The 18,706-nt window shown below is 34.6% G+C and overlaps 1 protein-coding gene across 4 annotated transcripts in view; it reads left to right on the top strand.

The window, feature by feature from the left end:
- The first annotated feature begins 1,539 nt into the window (after positions 1 to 1,539).
- The window catches only part of LOC148604955 (uncharacterized), a 57,495-nt gene continuing 40,328 nt past the window's right edge, over positions 1,540 to 18,706 (top strand). For 2 of the 4 annotated variants that reach the window (XM_088550517.1, XM_088550514.1), the window contains exons 1-4: positions 1,540 to 1,692; positions 12,884 to 13,182; positions 15,592 to 15,693; positions 16,839 to 16,898. In XM_088550517.1, coding sequence (XP_088406643.1) covers positions 12,892 to 13,182; positions 15,592 to 15,693; positions 16,839 to 16,898 — 453 coding nt within the window. In that variant the 5' untranslated portion in view covers positions 1,540 to 1,692; positions 12,884 to 12,891. Of the gene's footprint in view, positions 1,693 to 9,295; positions 9,430 to 10,363; positions 10,576 to 12,883; positions 13,183 to 15,591; positions 15,694 to 16,838; positions 16,899 to 18,706 lie in introns of those variants that run through there. The other 2 variants (XM_088550515.1, XM_088550516.1) reach the window with 2 other exon arrangements.

Here is an 18,706-nt window from a genome sequence, read left to right as displayed (position 1 = left end):
GAATGCTTGTATCAGGTCAAGAAAATAGTGGCTAATTTCATTTGTAAGGTTTATCCTTGTTTTTTGATAGGTATTTACTACTGGTCTCCCTACCTGATGACTGAGTTCGGTTATTTTGATATTACTTCTTTAGAAGGTTTTGTTTAGCTGATTAAGGTAGAAACTTTGTAATGATGAAAATTAGGCTTTAGGATTACATATTAAAAAAGCACAGATATCCTTCAGAAGGACAATCTATCAGAAAAGTTGCCATAGACGATTTTGTTACTACCTAGCAAGCAAGCAAATGTCAATACCGCAGTTCCATTTATAGGGGTAGTATATGTTACACGTATTCTAATGACCCGCCAGAAAGAGTCAAACGCATATTTAGATACAACCAAAACTAATATGACAACTTGTATGCATAATTACTCATTATATTAAACAGCGACGATCACACGGAATATACAAAGGAGAACAAACCTTGAGCAGAAATACTTTTTAAGACTACATTCCGACCTGCTTTCATGATTATATACATTTTTCTAAAATCGTAATCACTGCAATTTTTTTCTACTCGAGAGGGTCGAATCCCTTCTGGGATTCGGCGCTGGAAACATTTTTGATGGTGGTGGTTAAAACGAAATATCTCTCCAGCGCCGAATCCCAAAAGGGATTAGAGAGGGTCCTACTCCAGCAACGCTAGAGGTTGTCTGGCAAACTATTTTCTGACTTGGGGTATGGAGAAACGGAATTCCAACCTCTTGCATTGTAGGAGTAGAGAGGGTCCATGATTGGCGAATATCTTATCCTATACAAAACATATTTTATTAACTTTAATTTCTATATCACAAAACCAAAACAGCAGACAGAAAGTCGGGAAATAATAACAGTTGATCATTAGTCCCCCGCCGTGCAGGTCCGGGTGTTTTTTAAGAATAGGCCTGCAGCAGCGCTAAGCTTGTAAAAGGCGACTAAATAGTGCTCAGAAACCTAGCCGGGGCTAGGCGCTCTGCCCACAGAGCAACTGGGATGTATGCCCCAGGTGGTGGAATGGGTATCCCCATCATACGGAAAACCTGACCACAAACCATAGTGGTGCACCGTGTTGGGAAAGACGTCGCGTTCCTCGCAAGTTAAAAAACACTGCTGTTGTATTCGATAGGACCTTTGCGCTCCGCCACAGGAGGCTAAATTGCCCGACCTTACCCATCCCTCCCTTTTTGTAGTGGCAATTAAAATTTTTCGACCCTGTTATCCTTGTGTCCCATCCTTTTTTTCATTTTATTCATTTCATGTTTATCGTCTGTTTATAGCTGAAATATTTCTGCTCGGACGTTAAACCTCAATAATCAATCATTAGTTTTCAGTTAGTAGGCATTATAAGTATCGTACTGCACTCAGTTGATTTTTTTCTTCTTTTCGGCGAATTTATATTTAAGGAAGCCGGATTTCGTCTGACTCCGCAACCCTTAAAAAATTATAATAAAATAAGGAGTTCAGACGTAATTTAATATTTAGCCAAGAAAACAAACGGAGTTATTTGCTCTTAGTATAATTTTGAATTTAAAATTCAGACTTCTGTAATTTACTTCCTGGTATCATAAAACAAACAAGACAAAACATGACAATTATCGTAGGGTTTAGAATGTGGATAATTCAAATGTTTGTGATGAAGTTGCAGCTAATTTGATCCTCAGGGGAGGGGAGGTATGTTTCCTACTTGTATGAATGCTTAATAATTAATCTGGACGCTTGTGAATGTGTAATTGAGTTTTTCGAATATTAAATCGCGCCAAATTTACTAAACTAATAACCTCTTTCCTTCTTTTCTAACTATTAACATATCGGGGGCGGATCCAGACACTTTCAAAAGGAAGGGTGCAAGCGGAGGTTCCTCAGGAAAAAAGGGGTGCTAGGACATTATTTGCCATTTTTGGTCCATTTTACACATGAGAATGGAAAATTTTCCGATAAAAAGAGGAGTTTCAACCCCCTGAACTTCCTCTGGATTCCCCCGAGTTGGAAAGCAGCACAGAGATAGGAGAAAGGGATTTAGGTGGTAAGCAGTTTTCGCTCGCCGGACATATCTACACTGTAGCAATTAACAAAATGAAATATAAAAAATGAAAGTAAAATACTACTTAGATGCACCTATTCATTTTGTTCCATTCCGGGACTGCATGACTAAGGTTTTGAATTAAGAGAATTAAGCTATGTTCAGTCCTTATCAGGGGCGGATCCAGGATTTGAATTTAGGGGGTGGGCGTTTAAATGCCATGGAAAGCAAGGTAAAAAAGATATTACGGGGTGAAACTTGTGGTAATATTTTTTCTTACCGATTTAAGGGTGCGTACGCCGGCACGCCAGTCCTTGGATCCGCGCCTGCTTACTTACGTACATAAACTATTCAATAATACATCAAAATCAATCTACGTAACCTGAAAGGATTCCCCGGAGTACGTGGTGCGATAGATAGTTCTCACATTCCCATTCGAACGCCAACCAAACATCACGAAAATTACATAAATAGGAAGGGGTTGCACTCTTTTATACTCCAGGCTGTATGCGATACAAGTATGCATTTTCTTGATGTTTATTGTGGCTGGCCAGGATCAGTACACAACTCAAGGGTGTTAAAAAATTCAAATCTGTTTTTCTTAGCATGCAATACCGACACTTTGTTTCCTGGTAATACTCATTTACTAGGAGATTCTGCACACCCATTGCAAGACTGGCTCTTAACCCCATGAAAAGATTACGGAAATTTGAATGCTTCTCAGAAATGCTACAATTACATTCATAGTGCTACTCGTATGTCAGTCAAGAGATCCTTTGGTTCCCTCAAAGGGCGATTTAGGCGGTTGAAATATATAGATATGATGGATATGGAACGCATAGTAAATGTCGTTTTGAGCAGTTGTACCCTCCGTGAATTTTGTTCGGAACACATTCAAGATGGTGGAAGGGATGAGGAAGAAATCATTTCAGTATGTTTTTGGTGTTCCAGTGTCTGCCGAGCTAAAAAGAGAACACATCTGTTCTTAGTCCGAATTTCCTCTTTTTAAAAAGAGGAGGGTTGCAGGGTCAGAGGAAATTCGGACTAATCTGTTCTGGTCTGAATGAATAGAATTATGAAAATGTTGAATTATTTTGTTTGAATAACTCTGATAGTTGTGAATAATACATTCCAGCAATAGCTGAACGAATTGTTTTTTTCAGTAAACATACTAACCAAAACCTATATACCCTCGAATCTTTTATTCTCGGGAGCATAAAACATCCTGTTTGTGGAATTATTGAACATAAACAAGAGGCTCTTAAGAACCTGTATCGTTTACCGGAAAGTCTCCTAGTGTATCGTCTTGCAACCTGCCAGACACATTTTATAAGGAGACCATAGTTTAACTGGTACTTTCAGGAAAAGATCTTTTTGTCCTTTTCCAAAAGGGTCCAATGATAGACTATGAAATGCGCTGGTAGTCACGCTTTATATAGCTGAAGGACCTTCCATACATCAATCCTGTAAGGTTTGGTTCAATTTGACAAATGGTTTTAGAGGAGATGATCAAAATATGTTTTTCCTATAGGGTCCAATATTAAACTAAAATCTACGCTGGCGGCCCTGTTTTTGGCGGAACGGAAAGTATTGTACAATCTTGGTAAAGAACTTTCCATACATCATTCCTGTAAAGTTTGGTTCAATTTGCCCCAGTGCTTACAGAGGAGTTGATCAAAATGTGAAAAAATTACAGACAGACGGATGGACGACGGATGCCAAGTGATGACCATAGCTGTCACTGACCCTTTGGGCCAGGTGAGCTAAAATGCACCAGTTTCATTCAAATATCTCAGTGATATTTTTGGGTTTATGTCTCAGCTAATTCGCTATTCAAGAAAATGTGGTCGATGCAGTGACTTTCTTTACAAAGCTCAGCTGCTGACATACAAATTACTCGAAAAAAGGTATGTTGCTCAAAGGTTGAAGTCATTACTACTGAAGTTTTAAGAACTACATCATGATTTAGTTAATGGCTACGAGACATCGGTCTCTGAAATGAAAAGATATTTTATTTTGACAGCTTGCACACCTCCTTTTTACCAGATTTACTTACTAGGTTACAGACCACCAATTCAACCAATGAGCATTTGGAACGTACGCAAAAATAGTCCTACGCAGGAATTACCCCTGTTCCTCATAGTGTTGTGAAAAAAGTTCTCATCTCATTTAAAAAATTTAAACAGTTTCTGAAAGGAAAAACATTTCTGTACATTTTATAGGTGCATTTTGCTTCTTGTGATGTGAAGCCTAATCTCCATAATGATTTCTAAATATACCCCTATCTTGTGAAAACACTGGGATTTCCCATGCTATTTATAGACACTTCACTTCCGGTGACCAGTACTGCACTGCAAGTCTGCTAACCCCACATGCCATTCTGAGGATTGTGAGCTGACATATGTAGAATCATGCTGATATATAGTCCTCTGCAGGTTAAAGTTAAGGTAAAGTCCAGAGAAGCCATTGAATATTGTGAAATTAGCATAGAAGCCTATGGGAAGTGGAATTAGTGGTTTTTAGCCTTACTAATCGGACTGACATGATCAATATAAGGAACAGGAGATGATTACCTTGTCGGTGCACCTGCTCTTACCCTTGGTTTTATAAGGGTTGTTTTGTTCATATAATTATGTACTTTTTAAAGGGTTTTTTTTGTGTCGAGTTTGTGTTCTGTCTCCATTCTTGGTGCTTCCGATTTTGTTGCTGCCTTTGGATTTTCTCTTACTTATTGCTGATGGTTCGATTTCTTAATTACCTCAATGATAGCGCAAAGTAAGTAAATCAAAAACTACATATGTACATATTCTACGGTATCAGTCCATCGATTCTTTATGAAAAATAATAACATTAATGCTAAAATAGAAACGAATCACGTGACCAAAACATGCCTTCTTCATAAAATATCAGAAACATCAAAAGTCCAGGAGGAAGCCGACCACATCCCATTCTGAAATTTAACATAATTTTTAAGTTACTTTATACTATCCAAAAAGTGCTGTGACTAATTTCTCTGAGATTGTAAACATATTAAAATTTTAGTCCAAAGCAGTGTTTTTACAAATTTCATCAAGATTTTGAACTTCATTTGCTTTTTTTCCTTATGTTAAAAAGTTAAGGGAAATTAGTCACTGTAATTTTTAAAACATTTAAATTTCCACTATCGATCCCACCATAAATGTAGTGAGTCTATTTAACTCTTCCTCCTGGACTTTTGGATCAAAATAGAGTTTTATCGTATAATTATTTCATATCGTAATGGATGACGTAAATCGGCGGGTGTTTCTAGAAAAGCAGAGGACGCTTACCCTACCGGTGCACCTGGTCCATGCTCCCAGTTTTTAGTGGAGTCCGAGTTGCTCATTTACTTTTGTTACTTTGTATGTATGATTTTAGTTACTTTATGTTCTTTGTCGTGTATGTCTGTTTTCCATGTCTGGTCTTGATTACCGCTATAACCTTGGTTCCCTTGATTACTCAAAACGTTCAAGAGAATGACAATAGTAATGTAATATCAAAATCGGACAACGGGAAAGAATGGAATAGACTTTCTAATTGTACTGATGACATGACGTTAAAATATAGAAGTGGCACTACTGGTTAATTAATAAATTTTAATTTCAAAACACTTTGTTCTCATTTTATTAAAATATTAAATTAAAAAAATATAATTTTAATGAACTAATTATAAAATAAATTGATCTTCAATATTACAAACCCCGTGCAGGTCCGGGTGTTAAAAGAATAGGCCTGCGGCAGCGCTAAGCTTGTCGTAAAAGGCGACTAAATAGTGCTCAGAACCCTAGCCGGGGGCTAGGGCGCTCTGCCCACAGAGCAACTGGGATGTGTGCCCCAGGTGGTTGAATGGGGTACCCCTGGCGTGTTACATGCTGGGGTTGTCAGGCTACAATACGGAAAACCTGACCACAAACCATAGTGGTGCGCCGTGTTGGGAAAGATGCCACGTTCCTCGCACGTTAAAAAACCCTACTGTGGTATTTGATAGGAGTAGGAACCATAGGGCTCCGCCACAGGAGGCTAAATTGCCCGACCCTACCCACCTCTCCCTATTTCCAGTGGCAATCAAAATTTGTCGACCCCATTGTCCTTGTGTCCCAACCCTATTTCATTTCATCATCATTTCATGTTCATTTTATCATCAATTTCATGTTCATCGTCTGAATATAGCTGAAATATTGCTGCTCGGACGTTAAACCCCAACAAACAAACAAATCAATATTACAAAGTCGAGTCTCCTTTTTCGCACGGACTGTTGGGGTTTAACACCCGAGCAGCAATATTTCAGCTATATTCAGGCGATGAACACGAAGTGGACGATACAATGAACATGAAATGATGATGAAATGAAAAATGGGATGGGACACACAATTAATGGGGTCGAGAAATTTTGATTTCCACTGGAAATAGGGAGAGGTGGGTGTCTATTGAAGCACGTGTTTCGATGCAAGTACATGTACCTTATAATCAGATAAATGTCCAATGTTTAGGTAAAGGGTTATTGATAGTAGAATGATAATTGCTGCCAACTAGCGGAACTATAAAGCGACCCATAAGTAATGTATCTTAGTATCATCCAGCATTATCTTTAATGATACAATGAAAATAAAAAGAACAATTGAAGATAATAACATAATGTAAATTGGAAAGTAAATCCGATTTTATATCGGGCATTTTAATTTTAGTAACTTGTCGGGGTTTGCCTTGCGAGACCCAAGATTGGTGGATCTGTCTCTTGAATAACGCAGTAGTAAATTCGGAGGGACGGAGGGAACGTTCGGGCCCCCGTTTCTTTGTTGTTTGTTTTTTTTTAGTACGAAAACTTGATTTTCCACCAGTTTTGACACCCGTTTCTTTGTTGTTGTTTCTTTAGTACAAACACTTGACTTTCCAACAGTTTTCACCCCCACCCCCATTGTTTGACACGCTCTGCTCGGCATTGAAGCCATTTTACCCGAACCCTGAAATATTCGCTCTGCTCGTTAAAATTGTAAACAACTTCATAAAAAAATCTAAAATTTAGTCAGCCCTCCCTCCAACCCCGGGTGACCAAGGTCTGGGTCCGACACTTAGTTTTGTTTGGACACTTACAGCGTATACATGTACGTACTATCCAATCAAATGCTAAATGAACTTTGAATTTTCTGACAGTGCCATCTGTAACACAATTAGCATACGATCAGATCAAAACGACTTAGAAAAAAAACAATAACATGCACCTATTATTCATCTACAACTACGCAAATTATAGTGAAAAAGAGTTAGGCTCATTTGTCTTACTAGTTTTTAAACATAGCCATAATATTACATTAAAATGTAACAAATACATGTAATCGCATATGTGACACATTTTTGTGCTCTCAACCACTTTAGCCAATGACATGTACATCAACCGTATTATGGGCTACATTTTCTTGGCTTTGATAAGGTGTTGTTTATGTCTAAATTAATACAAACTTGGCTGATATACAAGTTGGTTTTGTAAAGAAGAAACAAATGAAAGTAATTTTTTGTGTTTAAACTTGCCCATTCACAATAAAAACAAACAGCATTTGTAAAAAGTTCAGATAAAAAAATATTTTTCCCTTTGAATTATTAATTCTCACAATCTACAAGAAATATTTCGAGATTCAAATTGTTTGCTAAGGAGAAAACATTGAAACAAGGGAATGGTGTAAGGTTCACTCCAAAAATAGTAATTGTTTTTCCTTAGGATTCATTATTTTACTCCCAGAGTAAATTTTCTTTGGAAGCAACAGGTTTTAGTTACTCGAATGATACTACATTTGAAGACAATTCATTTACATATGTTACAATACTTGATTGACCTGTAATATCTGTAATATTCAAAATAATTTTATTTTTGAATCCATGCCCCTTTGAAGACACTGCAATAGATTTTAAGAATTCAAGCAAATAATCTTTATTTTCACCATATTTTGAAAGCACACATAATTATCCTGTTTATTTTTGTCAATGCATGTATCTACATGTACATAGATGTTCTATACATGATGTGTAATTGTCTATGTATACATTATAAGAACCAATATCTTCTTTACAATTGGCTCTTTCACTCAACATCTCCTCACACTTTATCTTATTATAAGCACAGAGATTTCTTTCTTGGCGTTCATCAACATGAACTTTGGGTATACTTCATTTGTCATTCATGTACATGTGTATTCACACATTTAACACTCTTGATATCATGTTATCATATGGGTCAAAAGAGCTCTCCAGAGTATAAACTAGCCATTATTTTGTTGATTCATTCATGATAAACGATTGGTGGTATGAGCCAGAACCCAACAAAACCTTTGGTGCAACCTAAAATGTAAAAGAAATAAAATGAATCACTTTCAACATTATGCATTTATAAAATGGGGATCACATTTTTACATATAGTGTCCAGATTTGTAAGGTTTTGCAGAAAATGTTACAAATACATACAGATCTAATTTTTCTACTTGTCTGTAATAGTTGCCAAGATATTTCATATACCCACAATTAAAATCATTTCCTTATGTTTTTTTTCTCTGCCTGTTTTATGACTTAAACCTGAACTACTAACTTAAGCAAAATAGTATTTAACTTGATAATATTTTGCCAGTTTCAAAACAATTGAAAAATTCATTCCTCAAGAATTCTACATGCAGTCTCATACTTTGAACTGAACATTTATTCATTCCTCATGCATTCTATATGCCATTTCATACTTTGTACTGCACAGTGGCACTGTGGCATTCTATGAACAATAAAATTCTCATAACTGCTTATAATTTATCACTTAATGCATTTTACATGCAACTATATACCCTTTATTGCACAGAAATTCATTCCTAATGCATTCAACATGCAATTTCATACTCTCTACTGCACATAAATTCATTCCTCAGGCATTCTACATGCAGTTTCACACTAAGTACTGCACATAAATTCATTCCTCATGCATTCTACTTGCAATATTTTACTCTCTACTGCACATAAATTCATTCCTCAGAATTGTATGTAGAATGCTTGAGGAATCAATTTCATTTTATATGTACTAAGTATCAAATAATTCAGATAAACAGGGCACACATCACAGTTGCTCTGTGGGCAGAGCACCTAGCCCCCGGCTAGGTTTCTGAGTACTATTAGTCGCCTTTTACGACAAGCTTAGCGCTGCTGCAGGCCTATTCTTTTGACATCCTAGCATGAAGGGCCTATTGAGCTGTTCGTTGACATTTCACTCCCCTGTCTATGGGAAACCCTAAACATAGGTATGGGGCAACGGACACAATATCATATGCCTTAATATATATATTTTGGATCACAACATAAGTGTGACATGTGCGAATATGATATTGAATGAATCAAATGTCGAGGTAAATGGATGTTTTGCTAATTCATTCAGTGAATTTCCCGAATTTAACTGTACGATGTATCGTAGTCTCACACTGTCACAGTGACATGATTCGCTGAGGCATTTTTCAATCTGACGTTTATATCAAAGGGAGCTCGAGACCACCATGCAAATTAAAAGTAAGCCTCCCATTAAGGCATAATGTTTGGACTACCATTAAGTAAAATGCCAGTCAGCACCCAATATAAAAGGGATTCATGGACGGAGAGCCTCTTCAGGCTAATCGTCCATGCATCCAGTTTGGGTCAATTACATATTGAATCGTGACAGAAATGGCCGATTTGTTATGGAAATATTGTCGAACTTATCCACAAATGTACGACTACAGTTTTCTATTTGTTTCATATACTAGCCATGCTGCATATTTGATAGTGGGATGGATTTTATGTTTGTCAGACACAGAACAAGTTGCAGAAGTTATGATATCTGGTGACAAAGTTGATGCATTGTCTTTTTAATAACCAGATGTCTCAAAAAATTTGTCATAAAATCTTGGAGGAAAATGTAAATATCCTGCGTATTAAAAAGTATTTCAGTGGTGACGCATGGAATGTTCTTTAATAACGTGAACATGTTTCACATGTAAGGAGACCTAGACTCACTAGCTTGTGATTGCTGTCTGGAATGGCAGCATTATGAGTTAAAATGTGCCAGACTGAATCATGTGCCAAAACATTTTTTCTGGATGTGCAAACTTTCGGCTGTCATTTTCATCCCGGTAGGGTTGTTACACGCCATACCTAATAATTCATCTTAAATTTGTTTAAAATTGTCTTCCAAGTTTGTTAATTGTATAGTTTGTTTAATTCTGAATGATTATTAATCAATATTTGTTACATCAGACACGATTTAATGATGTTTATTGTATTTTTATCATTTTGTATATATTTGTATAGAAGGAATTTCTCAGAAATTTCCACATCACTGACGTTAATGGAGTGTTTCTGTCATGATCATGTGTGTTATTGTCTCAAACCAGATGAGTGAACAATTAGCCTGAAGAGGCTTGCCGTCTGTATGAGCTGCCATTGCCAATATTAAAGAGCTGTAAAATCCACAAAATATCTTATTTTTCAATCAGTGTCTTCATCAGCAGGATAACTCACGTGTAGGTTGAAGTCTCTAATGTATTATTTGTCTCCCTTATAAATTCTCATATGTATTTTATAGGTGGCACTAAAAAATTAAAAGGCACAATACAAAAAAATTACAAAAATTAAAGTTGGTAAAAAATCAATATGTTGTTCAGTTCTTTCTGTAAAACGACTTCTGATGTGCTTATTCTACTTGAAGAAGAGTGTCTTAATCCATGTATAGGTTTCCAGATTTCTTGTAGCAATTTTTCCTTTGTTCAGTGTATTTCTGGCAATGAAGAAAGAAATATTCTTGTGTTCTCTCTTACTCCACAAGGTGTAATACCACTGTTTCTGAAACGAATCCCCTGCACATAAAGTAGTTTATGACAAGAAGTAGTCCCAATATTGCACTTTATCATTCTCCTTGTTAAGTAGAGGTATACAAACTTGGTGTCATCTGAAAGCTAAATGAATCAGAAGTAATCTAAAAATTTCATTTTCTTTATTCAGTGTAGGGTAAAAAAATTCTGAACAAAAACTCTAGGCCCCTTGATATGGCTAAATTTCAAAATGAAAGTACTGTAGTGATTTCGGCACCTGTCTACTTTCACTGTATTGTTCTTTCTTAGACTAGGCACATATTAAAACATGTACACTATTACCACTTCTGTTTTACACTTGAAATATTAGAATTGATTAAATGAGGTTGAACAAGTTTTGTATGTGTAAGAAATGCCCCCCTCCCATCCACTTCATGATCTTAAATCATATTAATCCAGTGAACATATTTCTTACAAATCAAGTCAATGAATGAAATCAGTCTGTTAAGTCATTGTCAATATGGCTGGTGATATTAAGTTTGGGACATGTTTTTCGTCCTTTGTAGAAATCGAACATTTTTGAGTAAACTATGAAAGTTTAAATTGTACTCAGCTTTATACATCCTTTCTGCCTTTAATAAACTGTTTTCCAATGTTGATAAGTGAAACCAAACTTGGGGACCATTAGCTGCATGGCTCTTCATCCCCACATTGGGGAAGGGGAGCCACTGCCTTTGGTAACAAGTGCAAAGAACCCTGTAATGCTTGACCATAAAGTGTGCTTCAACATGTTTTTTTTTCTTTGAAATAATTTTCCCCATTTACTTTTGAAACCTCTTCAAATAAAAGATACAGGTCAGTTATAAATTTATAAGGGCTTATGGCCTTAAAAATAAAATTGAAGCCCATTGCTTATATTTATTCCATTGTCACCACAACACAGTTACAGACTGTCCATTGAGAATGGAGACCAATGTTAACCAGGTCGAATATTGTAATTATCAGAGAAAAGCTAAGAAGTAGTCTTTTTTGCTATTTGTTTGTTAATATCATTGGCTGAATTTTACTAAAAAAAAACTTCCCTTGAAACTCAGCAATTTATTATATTTTGAAATTCCCGTATCTAATATCCTAGAATAATCTCCTGCCATTCATCTTTAAATAATATAAATACACATACATAAATGTATGTTTTTAATGGTTCAGTTGCATAGATCACATTGTGAACACATTTTACTTGTACAAATGTGGATAGCATGGTCCAGTCTGCGACTTGGTCCACTTGTTTGATGTTCCTATACTCTCCCAGACTTGTAGATTTTGATCATTCAGACTAATTTTCTTTAGCCACTGGTCCAATCAGACTAAAGATATACTTGTACATGCATATCCTACAGAACTTTCTTTGAATAAAGCAAATGTCTGTTTCTTGATCTTAGTATGCATATCAGTAATGATAAACTTACATGTTGTAATACTACTAAAACTTCTGATAAAAGAATGATTTTATTATCATGATTTGTATTCCCTTTTGTTAGCTATCTGTTTTTAGATGGTGGAGTCCCTTTGTCACCATCACATGGCCCAATACCTCTAATGAAAAAGTAGAACTGGCAAGAATATCAGTTACATTCACTACCCAGTGTGAAGTATATTGGAGACTTTAAAATCTTGGGAATAATTTTTGGTGTTTTAAATTGTGTACAAGAACAAGGATCAGAAGGCTGGATTTTTTGGGGATTTGACTTGCAAACTTTTCAGAAATTCAGGACCAAAAAAATAATGAGTGGTTGTAGTTTTATTTGGTCTATGGTGAAGTAATCTCAATCCATGTATTGCACACTTGAAAATAGCTTGAATAGCAAGTTTGATTTAGTGTAAAGCATAAGATTTATGTTATTTATTCAAAGACGAAAAATATTTTAATCATTTATTAAAACTTTTCTCATAACTTTTGATCTTTTGTTTGTCTGATGAACTTATATAGATCTTTATTTTTTCATATTATATTTCAATTCAGCTATCATCATGACAAACATGAAAGGAAAAAAAGACAGATATCAGACACCATCGCGAGATCGGCATAAAAGTGAAGCTGGGTCTACACATGTACAAAAATGTAGGAAACGTTCACAATCTCCAGGGGATAAAAAGAGGAAGGGAGAAAAAAGGGTTGAGGTTAATCTAAATCATCTGAGAAAAGATTTAGATATGAAACATCATAAAGTTGCTGCATTACTGGATAAGAAGACCTTTCCAAGTCCAACAGAGATAAAGACCCTTGGAATAGAAATAGTAGAGTGTTTAATTACTAGAAAGGTAAGTATGTTTATTAATTTTTTGTGTGATTCAAAAACTTTTGCAGTTGTATTACATGTTATGGCAATGGCATTGTTTTTTGTTGTCATTAATTTATAATCATGAATGAACTAAAAATTGAGTGTTAGGGTATCGCTGGTGAGCATTTTCTCACAGATTTCATGTTGTTTGTTTAATGTCATATCATATAAATTGTATCTTGAAAGTATTCTAGACTTCAATGATCAAAGTACTAATGTGCTGAATCAATTTATATAGATTTTTTAAAGTTAATTTTTTTACACCTCAAATAATGGTCAAATGGCAAATAAGGAATAAGATAAAAGGAAATAATCAGCATTGACTTAAAATGTATTATAACACATGTTCATTACTCAGGTCTTAAAGAATAAAGCAATGGAAATGTTATAATTTATTTTGCATAATACAAGAAAATAAATTTCTGATATTATAAGCGATATACACATGAAATATGTACACAAATTAATATAAGTTTGACTGAGACTCACTCTTTCTCACCAAATAACAAATCAAACGGCCATCAACAAAAATAAAATACACCAAAAACAAAGCCTGCCAAACAATCTAAAAGAGTCACAGGATTTCAAGAAAAAAAAATATACATGTACAATGTATATAATCATAATTGCACACTTATTGAAGATTGAAATAAGCAGAAATTGTTAAAACAAATGCTGGAGAATAAAATAGAAGCTTAAAAAGAACGAAGTACTTAGTTTAAACATATTTATTCAAGTACATGCACAAGCAAATACAGTATACACATTTACACACAAACTCATGGTAGGATTCGGAAAGAAACTAAATAGCTTATACAAAGTTCTGTGTCCTTAGAGGAAGCACTTCTTCAAAAGCATGAAATATTTGGAAACCCTCAGGAGATGAAATACTCTGCTGGCTGTCAGAGTTGACTCTCATGAACTTGCTCCAAGAGATGATCTGCTCTCTAAAATTTTTACTAAAAAGCCCAAACTTCTTTTGATAAGAGTAAATTACTTCCAAAGGATGAAGTTTTCTTTGTAGATGTACAAGAAAGAATCTAGAATGAGAAAGTAAAACAACAATTATTAATTATTTAACAACAACAAAACCTCTACATGCATATTAAAAATAAATAAGTAGATAGACCAGCACAACTCAAACTTTTTCTGTTGACAGTGCAATTTAAGATGCCTTACAGCCTTGATTAAACACCATCTAAGCTGCTTATATCTAAGATGCAAACCCCTGTCTCTTCTTGCAGATAGAAAACGTATGGGTTGCCCGTTCTTTAAAAACCTTTTATAAGATTTTATGAATCCGACATCAAATTGTTGGTATAACTTATGTAAACTACAGTTAATACTGGTCCTGGAAGAACTGTAGGAAAACAAAATATTGGAAGCCTGAAAATGATGAAGACAAGCTTTGATAATGAAACTCAAATTATTTTCCAACACAAATACTAGACAAGTAAAATTTACCCACCACCCATTCAATATTCAGATGATTCAAAGGTCAGAAAATCCTAAGATACATACATGAATAATTTGACCTTTAAACTCATAATTACTTGTTTTGAAAATATAAATCTAACCTATTGTTTTATTTTTTTAACATTAAACCTTTGATTATAAATCACCATACTGATTACCAATAACATTTACATGTAGTTAACTTTGAAATGTCATTAAAACTTCCACATGACCTTGTAGCAGTGCCCCAGTTTGGGTAATATTCAGGTTCATTGACAGTTTACATGGAATTGGATTATCCTGAGATAAACAAACACAAAACTCTTGGATATCCTGCATAACTAAATTACAAACTTGTAGCTTACCTTTTCCAGTTGCTAAATTTCAAGTTAATATTTAGTTTATTGAACTCCAAATCGAAACTGTCAAATCATTCAAACTTGGGCCACAATTGCTGAAGTCAATCCATAGATACACAAACATCTCATCCAGCTATAACAATTTATCAGCAGATAAGCTATAGCTCAAGTGCAACGAAATTTTCAAATATATAGAGACCTGTGTGTTCCTCTAAAAGTGCTTAGTTTCTGGTCACCTACATGTATATCTAGCTCCAGAGGCAGTTATAGGGGTATGTAAATGGAACTATGTTTTTGTGGCAGAGTAAGAGATACTTGCAGATACTAACTGGATTTACAGATCTATAGGCTCTTGCAACTGTTACATGTACATCAATTGTGATCTTCAATCCTAAATGATAAAAAGTGCTTAAAAGTTGTTTCCCAATTTAATAATTCACGTATGAGATTTGGCTATATAACTGTTATAGTAACTTCTTTCTCTTGGAAGAAGTGAGCCACTGAGGTTGTGCATGTTATTTACAATTTACATGTTGATCAACAACAGAAATGTATATATGTTTCTTCAATTTTAGGTTATTAAGAAAGAGGATCTTCTAAACTTAGATTTTGAAGTAGCAACAACGCCAAAGAGGCCATGTTCTGCAGGGAGAGGCACTCCACAGTCATCACCAACTGTATGATAATATTCACTTATACTTCCAGTTTAGTGTGGTGTAATTTTAGATTATGGTCAATCATGTCAACAAGATGGATTTCTCACTGGCTTTAAGCTATAAGAGGGAAAGCAGGGAAAAGAGTAATGAAGGGAATCAAAGATCTGGTGGAATTAAAAAAAAGCCCAAAAAGTGCCAAAATTAAATACACCAAAATATAAGGTTTTAAAAAATTTTGCAGCCAATATATATTGGTGTATTGGTAGGTTCAGACGAAAACAAGATTAATATTGTAATATTATATGTGTCTGCATAGGAATTAACTTGCCGAAGATAACCAATGATGATATCATAAATTTGGTTTTCTGTCAAAATGTGCATGTTTAATGTTGGTGCATTCAGGATAAGTGTTTCATCTTTGCGGTATCTTTACAGTGGAATTAAACTTTTATTTATTATCCTAAAAAGAATCTAAAACTACTAGTGTAATATATGTTTCTACGTTTTATCTGGATAGAATTATGGGCAATTTAATTGCTATGCAGACACAAATGATATTACGATGTTATACTTGTTTTTGTCTGAACCTACCATTACACCAATATATATTGGCTGCTAAATTTGTGAAAATCTTACATTTTGGTGTGTTTAATTTTGGCGCATTGAGAGAGGCACCAAAATAAACCAAATTGAGTTAATGGCCAAAATATCCCAATTTATAGTGATTTGTATACCATCTTTAATGAAACTCTGAAATAATTGCAGTAATATAATGATGTGGCACTGTTATCATCTTTTGTGAGAGTGCAGTTGTCATTGTACTCCTGCATCCGTAGATACAAATTGTATTAAATGTCTTGAGTTAAATTGAGTTAAAGTGTATTGCTCTCTATGAACATGACTAATTTGTACTACAAAGTTTCATGCTACAAAATGAAGGCTTTGATGAATGTAAAGGGTTATATTTCCTAACCTTTTGGGCACTTTCTTTAACTTTGTCTTATTTTTTTTATGTAATTGCAAATTTTAAATTTCCTTGGTCAAACACTACGTTACAAGTTCAGGGCTGTGTTAAACATGAATTGTCCCAACTGTTCATGGTTCAAGTCTGCAACCATATTATTTGCTTATGACTTAATATAGTCATTTCTTTGTATATATTAAAGGACTCCAAGAGAAGGGCCAAGTCACAAACAAGATTATCACGTCATGATGGGTATTATCAGGTAAGTTCATTGGGTTCTAAATTATCTACTGTTTCTTGATCTCATCAAAAATGAAAACTTTTGTTTTAGAATAAAGAACCACTATTGTTATTGTATTTCCTCTTGGAGTGTAGAAGGAATCTGCTGTTTTCCATTGTTTGGTTATTTTGTTTCTGTAGTGGCCATACCTGTGTTAACCTAGTCCAACCTAATTGTGGGAGATCTCCTGCAATCCATCATAAAATTGTGGGAGTTTTTGCATGACGACATTATCAACATATTTTGTTATGTTATAAATATTATCAATTAAATTAAACAGAGGATTTTAAATATTTATCAAAACCTTGAATACATGATATATACAAATGAATCAACAAAATGAATTATACAGGTACTCACAGAAGTGATGCATGGTATGGCATTAAGTAGATTTTGCCCTGTTCCAATGTTCAATTAATCTGCTTTTGATGGACCTGTATCCGTCTTTAAAAATGTGAACCAAGAGAAGCCAAGAACCTTTTGTCATCCTTACCATTGCTTCATCACATAAAATAGTGAATGGTTTCTGTTCACAGCTTTCAATCTCTGTATGTTTGTAGCCTCAAGACTTGGTATGATAATCTGCTTTATGATTTGGGTGCATTTAATCATTTTACATGAAAATTTCTCTGCAATTTTATTGTCAGGGAATGTTTTTGTTTCTCTCACAGTCAGTAAAATGATCAGCCACACAGAATGGCAAGGATTTTTGGATCAATTAGTTCACAGGCTGAGATAACACTCTGTGCTCCCCCACTGATCAACCAAAATATGATTTTCAAGTACCCTTTTCCTCCCATTTATCAATTATATTGTCACAAAAAATAAACTGAAACATTTTTGTATCTTTTTGTCACTTTTTATACTTTGTTGAGGCATGATTGTTTGTAAGGGGAATCCTGCGCAAAGTTTATACACTGTACTTTGAATTTTGATCAATCGAAAAACAAGGCTGCCATTTCTAAAAATAGAACAGAGGGGTCTAACAGCAGTTTTTTTACAAATATCTCAAAACCCATTAAGATTAGGCAAATTTTGGCAGGATGAAAGTGTTCAGCATGATTAGAGCTACCTGTGTGGCGATTAGGGAAAAAACTGTCAACTGACATTTGAGTAATTGCTTTTTTTTTCAACATTTTTGGCTATTTTTGATGTTATTTTTTCAAAAACCTTTTACTCTGTAACAACTATTCAGAATCAAATAAAACTCATTAAGATTGTTCCTTAGGGTATTCTGCACAAATTAATCATGAAAAGTTTTTGAAACTGAATAAACATCACTGCTGTTACTAAAAATTGAACATAGTGGTCATAATACATTTTTTCAAAAACAACGTAACTCAAAAACTGTTGTATTTAGTGAAATTCTGATAGGAGAAATATTGTTCACCACCAAAAGATAGACCTATGCAGAAATTTTCAAAATGATTCCTCACCTGATGTAGGAGTTATGGGCCTTGAAACAGATTTTATTTTTGCTTTTCATGTGTACAACTTTGAAAACTTCTCTGAAACCATGTGACAAAACTTACTGAATGGTTGCACAATTGTTTTTTATGTATCCTGCACAAACTAAATGCGTAAAAGTTTTGATCGCTCAAAAAACATAGGAATGTTATGATTAATAGAACATAGAAAGGGGAATGTGTACATTTGAATTGTGTACAGCTTGATTATGCTATGAATGACCATTTTCTTTAGTACAGGCTCAATTTTTAGTGGGGGTAAAGGATATTGTTTTATTTTCAACTAAATGGTTTTAAATAAGTTTAATTATGCATTACTTGGCT

This window comes from Perna viridis, chromosome 10 (assembly GCF_037379345.1).
Source record: "Perna viridis isolate PV_CMFRI_1.1 ecotype Kerala chromosome 10, ASM3737934v1, whole genome shotgun sequence".
NCBI lineage: Eukaryota > Metazoa > Mollusca > Bivalvia > Mytilida > Mytilidae > Perna > Perna viridis.
Note: the sequence above shows the minus strand (reverse complement) of the source record. Positions and strands in the feature narration are given on the sequence as shown.